The sequence below is a fragment of the Melanaphis sacchari genome, unplaced genomic scaffold (genome assembly GCF_002803265.2).
Source record: "Melanaphis sacchari strain LSU unplaced genomic scaffold, SCAv2.0 Contig19_pilon_pilon, whole genome shotgun sequence".
NCBI classification, from domain to species: domain Eukaryota; kingdom Metazoa; phylum Arthropoda; class Insecta; order Hemiptera; family Aphididae; genus Melanaphis; species Melanaphis sacchari.
Window position 1 is genome coordinate 66,683 of NW_020270975.1, and position 7,943 is coordinate 74,625.

Here is a 7,943-nt window from a genome sequence, read left to right on the forward strand (position 1 = left end):
TTGTAACCCTCTTATTTTCCAAAATTATTATACATTTCTCTAATCTGAATAAAAAAAGTTAAATGGCTCAAAAATGAATCATTTGAATTAATATTTATATACATTAAAATGTTACTTTTTACAGTAAAAATGTCATAAAAAAGTGTGAATGTTATAGCTACATGACACTCTTTAAATGTTATTCAAATCAATGTATTTACTAAAACATACTAAAACATATCAAAAATAAGAATTTGAATGAATATTCTCGGTGAATTATTATTTATTCGTCAAATTTTATAATTTGTTTTTATTATTTTGCATACCTATATTACAATCAAATTATTTATAATTTCCTTTTTAATATATATTATATTATCTTATTGTTTTGCTACAATGTTTCGTGGAAATCATAATTTAGCAATGCCATCAATTTTTAGTATTTACGTAAAATATTCAAATTTATAAAATTAGGAATTACTTGAGTATAATATAAATATAATGTACATATATATCTGTTTTTATGTGTGTGTGTGTGTGTGTGTGTGTATTTTATACGTGTATAAATAGTGAACTCGCACAGAGGCGTTCGGTTATTATGATGGATTCGAGTTTACGTCAATTGGTCGTGGTAAAATCGGTCTACTGAAATTGGTCGTTTGATAAATTGGTCGAAATATGTTTTGGTCGCGAAACACGAATATTGGTTTAAAAACGTTATATAAAGGTACAAATGGACAATAATCATTATTATACGTATTGCGATAATAAGTTGAATAACAGCGTGTACAAATTTAAACTGTCAGGCTAAACCGTCTGAAAATGGTCCAATATTTTACCGGAGCAGAAATTCCTAGAAAACTGAAAAAATATAATGACACTGCTGAGAGGATAAATACAATAAGTAAAACATCTAACAATAGAACATTAGTTGATGAATTCATATCAGGGATAGCTCATAATAATTTATAATACTTTTCACACATATTTTTACATGTTCATTTAAGAAAAATTACGACAGAATAAAATTTTTATATGATAAACATATTATTTTGAAAACGACCAATTTTTCAAAAGACCAATTTATAAAACAACCAATTTAGACGACCAATTTTACCATGACCAAATTCATACGATTATACCCCGATGGATTCGCGTGGAGTTTAAACATATATAATACAATACACACGTGAATATATTTTAATATTATAATATATTCATATACGAAAAGTGTCTCGCAATATTCGAAATTTTGTTGTTTAGGGCTTGTGAAATTCCATCATTCCATTACTAGAAGAGTATATGAACATTGAACACCGGTGATGAATACTTTGAATATTTACATAGAACAACAAAGTATTTCTTATACCGTTAGACTTTTGAATTTATTAACTCGTGATTTTGAAAGTCTAACGCTTGAATTATTTACGGTTTTACTCATTGTACCTACATACGAAATGTTATACCTTTTGTAACAGTGTGCTGAAAGATAAATCGAAAATATTTTAAATCGTATAAAATTTACACGCATGAAATATATTAACACGTTGGCTGTAATATTTTACGTGTACGCGAGTTATACGAAATGTGTTCAGATAACAAACCCACACAGAGGTGTTCGATTATTATGATGGATTCGCGTGGAGTACCAACATATTTAAATATTATGTCGAACGTGCGTCACGTATCGGTACAAAAAACTCGGGTAAATAAGATTTTGGGGCAAGTGTATTATCATATATTTTGCATAGAAAGGACGATGTCATTTTTAAATTCAAAATTTATGATGAATCGTTTTGTGTATTTTTTTTTTTTTTTTTAATAATAATAAGCTACTCTAGAATTTTGCAGTATGCTCTTGGACAACATCCATCATCCGTAAGCTTTTTAAGCATTTCGAAATACTGTAGTGTGCTCCGTGAAATCTACGCATGTACAAAGTCAGATTTAATTTGATATTGTGTTACATATGCGATTATGATTTTAAGTACATTAAATTATTATTAGTTTGTAAAAGAATGTTAACACATTTATAACAAAATACAATATTCTATGAATATTTTAATAATTAATAGTTTTTGTAAGTCATCATATTCGGTTAGTTCTGAACTAAAAAAAAAATGATGAAAAAATAATGTTGGTTTTTTGTGCGCATTGTAGAAACCGATATCGTTGCGATAAAAATAATACCTAACTTTGCAGAAGTTGGAATATCAAAAAATGTACTAAAAAATACCTTGTTAATCCAAAATATAACTATTCACATACTTAAACGGTGGTTATTACTTAACCATATAGTAATAAGACAATTCAGAGTCTTTCGAACTATGATTGTATATGTTGTGCCTGTGATTTTGCACGGTTTCTTTGTATATGTTAATATTATTGTACTCATGACGCATTTTGTTCGTATATAAAAATTAATTTTTTTTTTTCATCTTTTGTTTGGTCATCGTTAACTTTAATACTATACGTTTTATCTCATGTGCATAATGTAATAATATGCACACATGATGAAATCCGGAAAATTTTTATTATCTTTATAATTTTTTTTTTTTTTATATCACGTGAAATATATTGACTTTTTAGGCTGGAATTGATGTTTGAAAGAGCGGAACAGTGGTCGCAAGATCTAGAAGACAACTACGAACAGTTAGACAAATGGAAACGCAAGGGTGATTCGTTGTTGTATTCTATGTTACCCAGAAGCGTCGCCGATCAGCTACAAAATGAACAGAGCACGATGAACACGTGCAAGGCAAATATCAAATTTACGTATTATGTCCCCAAATTTAAATATACGTACTAATTATTAAACATCATTGTTGTAATATTCAACAGTAGCCTTACTAATACCGGCGACCTACTTACCTATCGATTGCACGTCATTACTATACCTTGAATCTTGATTGATAACTTAAGAATAAGTACTGCAAAACGCAGAGAATCACAATGTTAACAATGTTTGATAGTAATAGCTCACAACAACAGAAAGCAAATTCTCATAAACTACAACACAAAGTTTCTAATTATTTATTTTAATTGATTAAATTTTTGTTTTTTTTGTTTAATATATACTAATAAATAATAATAAAATACTCAATAAAATAAAATTTAAAAAAAAAAACGAGCGAACTTATTAAAATACAATCAAAATTTAAAACTCTATGCATTCAAAAAAATGGTTCAAAAGGAGGTGTGTGTGGGGGGGGTGGAGTGAATATAAATTATAATATTGAGTATTATTATCTCATTCCATCAATTAGTTATCGTTTATTTAATTCCAAAATCCAATAGCCTATCGGGATCATGCTATATGTACCTAATTATTATTTATTTTTCCAAATGAGAAGATTATACCAACTGTAAATACATTATTATTTACATAATGTATTACGTTATACCGTGAATTGTTTAGATAATAAAACTATTCTAAATTTTAAAATCCGCACAGTCAAAATCCAGCATGGCCGTTTTAGCACTATACGGGATTATCGCAATTCGAAATTATACTAAAACAACGCGAACGTATTTATTTTATGTTTTGACGTTATTGGAAGGTCAACACTATAGTGGATGAAATTGTGAGTGCTCAGGGCGATGAAATATACGTATTATTAATAATTGGTACTAAAACTTTTGTGAATTATGAACCGATAAATTTTATTTTATTTTTTAGTATAGCACTGTACTTAGTAAGAAATTTGATTCGTAACGATTACTTCAGTATAAAAGATTAACTAAATTAAATCGTTGAACTTTTACTTCGAAAAATAATCATTGCGATAAATATTTACATTTCTTTAATAATGTTTGTGATTGTGTCGATGATTGAATTGCATAAATTGCATTTTCGAAACATATTGTGACCCAAAATTGAGTCTAACCAACACGGTAGATATTTAAACTGTGAAATTACTTTCAGGTTTATGACCATCTTACTAAGCTATTACTACAAATGTATACTAATCATATTGTCCATAAAATGTTTTTATATTTATTACTCAATTAATTGATACGTATTTGTGTTTTAGGGATTACATTCTTGGTTTCTTAACTAAAATTTAATTTTGCTCTAAATAATAATCGAATCACTGGCTTATATATTTTTTTAAGTACTTAATTACTATAAATACTTCTTAAACATTTATTTAATGATGTCTACGTGTGGTTTTTATTCTTTTAATAGGCTTTTAACTTGATATCTGTAATGTTTTGTGAAGTCGAAGGGCTAAGACCACAAGCAACAATAAAAGGAGTTATGGATGTCGTTGAATGTATGAATACCGTTTTCAGCTGCTTCGATTCACTCACCGATCGATTTAACGTTTATAAGGTAATAATAGTCATTGTGTTGTAATATAAATTATGTTATTTTAATTTTTTGGTTTATCATTATTTGTAGACCGTACAGTGTACGTAAAAATATATTTATAAAATTTAAATCGAAAAAAGAACAAAACGTGAAATAAACTTAATATTTTAATGAAATTAATATATATTTATACTATAAAAAAGCAAATTTTTAGGCGTGTGCGTCACTACACCAGTATAATAATAACAGTACATACCCTATCGTTAAAATATGTGTATTATATTATAGTACCTACACTCAGTTACAATTTTAAATTTACAAAAAAAAAAAAAAAAATTGATAATTATTAACAGAAAATCCTGCGTGTATATCTTTTAACGCATATACGTTACTATAATATCATAATATATTAATGTCGTTCAATACTTTATACGTAGTGTATATGGTTGTATAATATTTATACTATGAATAATGTTAATCGATAAAACAAATTTGACGAATAATATTGCATATATTAATTATGTTTTTTAAATACATAAACCCGTATTAAGTCGTGCGAGCCGTGCAAATCGCGTGGTTTGTAAAATTAATACGATAATCTGAGACGCTTATGTCGCCTCTGCCGCCGTGTAACGTTTAATTCAATTCGATATGGTATCTGTCACGTTTTCCGGGGTGCATATTAATTACATTTTGTTCGTTTATTTTCTCAAATACAGGTGGAAACCGTTAACCAAGTGTACATGGCCGTTAGCGGAGCTCCCGAGTATACGAGAGAGCACGCGCGCAACGTCACCGACTTGAGCTTAGAGTTTGCGGAAAATATTAGAGACTTGCAATTCCCGTGCAATATTAAGATCCAGATCAAAATAGGTATCAAAACTTAATAATAGTGTTATATATTTTATCGTCTGTTATAGTTGGGCTAAGATTTATTGGTTTTATAATAATCGTTATCATCGCCGTCGTCGTTGTTAATATTGCTCCGGTCACCCCAAGCTCAAATAAAAGCGCTATTAGCTGTAGAACTGCGGCAATATAAGGCATACTCATACACTCCTATACGCCGCATCACTACGGAATAAATATTATTTCCGTGCATTTTTGTTGTTATAATACGAAATTCGCGTCGTTTTCTGTAGTCCCACTCCCTGAACATGAAATTATCCGTCCCACCTATACAAAACTATATAACTGGGGTGAAGTATACTAAAATAAAAACACGAAAGAGTTCAATAATGCATCGAATAGTAAAACATTAATAAGAGTTGAAAAATGGCACTATCAGATATAATTGTTATTTTAAATTATTATATATTATGAGGTTTCGGTTTGTTCCACAACTTGAAGTGTAATATTATTGCTACCTCCCATATTAGCATTTATTAGACAATTAAACATATAAAATTCAGTATACATGTTACGCCAAATTTATTAAATTGCTGATTATCAGCAATGCTGTGGCCGAAAACGTGAAATCGGCAACTTAAAAGTACTTAATACTGTAAATTGCGTGAAATCGGCAAGACCCTTCTTAAAATATATATATATATATATATAAAATATAATTCAATATAAACGAATGTGTTGTATTCATGATATTACATAAAAGACTGGAAATATAATAAAATATAATTCAATATAAACGAATGTGTTGTATTCATGATATTATATATAAGACTGGAAATATAATAAAATCTAATTGTAATAAAAAATAATGTATACAAAAAAGTATAAAAAAAAAAAAAAATCGAAAGTCATAAAATTATAATATTTAGTGTATCTATCGAGTTATACATATTTTATTATATTTATATATAATGGCAACTACGGCCAGGGCGGCACGCCGAATTACAGATCATGTCATTTTTCCTGCATGTAAATTATTTTGGTGTGCGATTCGTACGGCAGGTACAACGTCGATATCCTTGTTCGGTCCTAATACTGATCCTAATCGAACAAGATCCTGTAAAAAAACATTAATTTGGTTGAACGCCTGCAGCCGTTAGAGGACAGTACTTTTTAGCAGCCAAACTGTTCCGCTCCAGTCATGTGCTCAGAATCCTTAATACAGTGACATGCAGTGACATAGATAAAAAATTAAACGCGGTCGAAAATACCGCGGCGCGACTGACGCCACGTTAAAGATAACGGTGTGGTACCGTGTATGATTATTGGTTACCGTTTTATTTGCAATTATGTCGTAATAATATGTTACCGAATTCGAGCGGTCGACAAGAAAACGTCTGGTTAATTCATGAAATCAGCAATCAAAATTTGATTTCACAAAATCGGTAATTTTTCCGCCAATTTCATAAATCCGGCGTAATATATACATATTTTTATCACGATTTGAAGTACATATTTGGTTTTCATAAATCATTATTTTTCGATCGATTTAATAGTGCGTTGTAACGTTTCATTGGTCGTATTATACGAGACGTTTCTCCGTGTTGATCATTGCCAATAATTTCTTTTAAACATAGTTTTGGAAAACTAGTAGGTACTTTGTTGACAGCGATTCACAATTAATAAAATGTTTAACATTTTTTTTTTTTTTTTTTTTTATTTGTGGTTTTTTTTTTAACCGAAAAAAAACTAATCGTTGCGTTTGTTAATAGTTTAATAGTTTTAAAGATTTAATATTTTAAAAATGAAATCATAAATTCTATTTATAGTAATTATCATATGGTCGTTTAAAATTTTTTTTAATTAGGCGGTAAATGGGTTGAGTACAAACATTCTGTATATTTTACCTTACATAAATTACACAGTAATTCTGTACAAATATGTTAGGTATTCATTCGGGTCCTGTCGTCGCCGGAGTGGTTGGCATGAAAGTTCCACGGTACTGTTTGTTTGGTGACACGGTTAATACGGCGTCAAGGATGCAAACCACCAGTCAGGTAAGCGTCAAACTGAATTTCGATATTCGAAATCGGTCTATTATTTTATGTATCTACAGATAATACAATCATTATACCAATTTTCTGCTCACGTCCATCGCTGAGTCGAAATGGATCGGTGCGTTATTTCAACTTTATTTTGTATTCCGTTTATTTTATCTGTTCAGCCAGGAAAAATTCATATCTCCATCACGACCAAGCGGCTTTTACCACAAAATATGTATAAGTTGACGTCAAGGGGACTCGTGACCGTTAAGGTAAAACACACAACAACAAAAGAATTATTATGTGCTGAAGTTTAATAACGAGCACACGCATATTTTCGATGCTATGAGAAATCATAATATTGTTTTTGTTTTTAGGGAAAAGGTAAAATGGAAACGTTTTGGGTCGAAAGAAAACCTAGAAGTCCACAAACGGAAAAACGTCACAGTGTTTGATCGTTCCGACTATTTTTATTATTTTAATTTTATAATAATTTTATTAATAAATATCGTATCTGTTTATATTGTTTTTTCGACATCAATGAATTGATTACATCAAATGAACGTTTACTTAAGAAAAAAAAAAACATTAGAATGCACATAACAAAATACTCGTAAAAAGGATTTAAAACAGAATTTACAAGAATAAATCGACCGAAATATTATTAGATATTATGTCAATAATTCAGAAAATACATTCCCCGGCATGCGATCTTTTCGTGTCATATATGAACTATAAAGCTGCATGCTGTAACCTCT

General features: G+C 29.2%; 1 protein-coding gene across 2 annotated transcripts in view; it reads left to right on the forward strand.

Annotated features, from left to right (window-relative positions):
• Positions 1 to 7,700, forward strand: part of LOC112592993 (soluble guanylate cyclase 89Db-like) — a 32,875-nt gene extending 25,175 nt beyond the window's left edge. For both annotated transcript variants that reach the window (XM_025337180.1, XM_025337179.1), the window contains exons 6-11: positions 2,569 to 2,737; positions 4,169 to 4,315; positions 5,014 to 5,167; positions 7,091 to 7,200; positions 7,368 to 7,457; positions 7,563 to 7,700. In XM_025337180.1, coding sequence (XP_025192965.1) covers positions 2,569 to 2,737; positions 4,169 to 4,315; positions 5,014 to 5,167; positions 7,091 to 7,200; positions 7,368 to 7,457; positions 7,563 to 7,640 — 748 coding nt within the window. In that variant the 3' untranslated portion in view covers positions 7,641 to 7,700. The remainder of the gene's footprint in view (positions 1 to 2,568; positions 2,738 to 4,168; positions 4,316 to 5,013; positions 5,168 to 7,090; positions 7,201 to 7,367; positions 7,458 to 7,562) is intronic.
• The last annotated feature ends 243 nt before the right edge of the window (positions 7,701 to 7,943 follow it).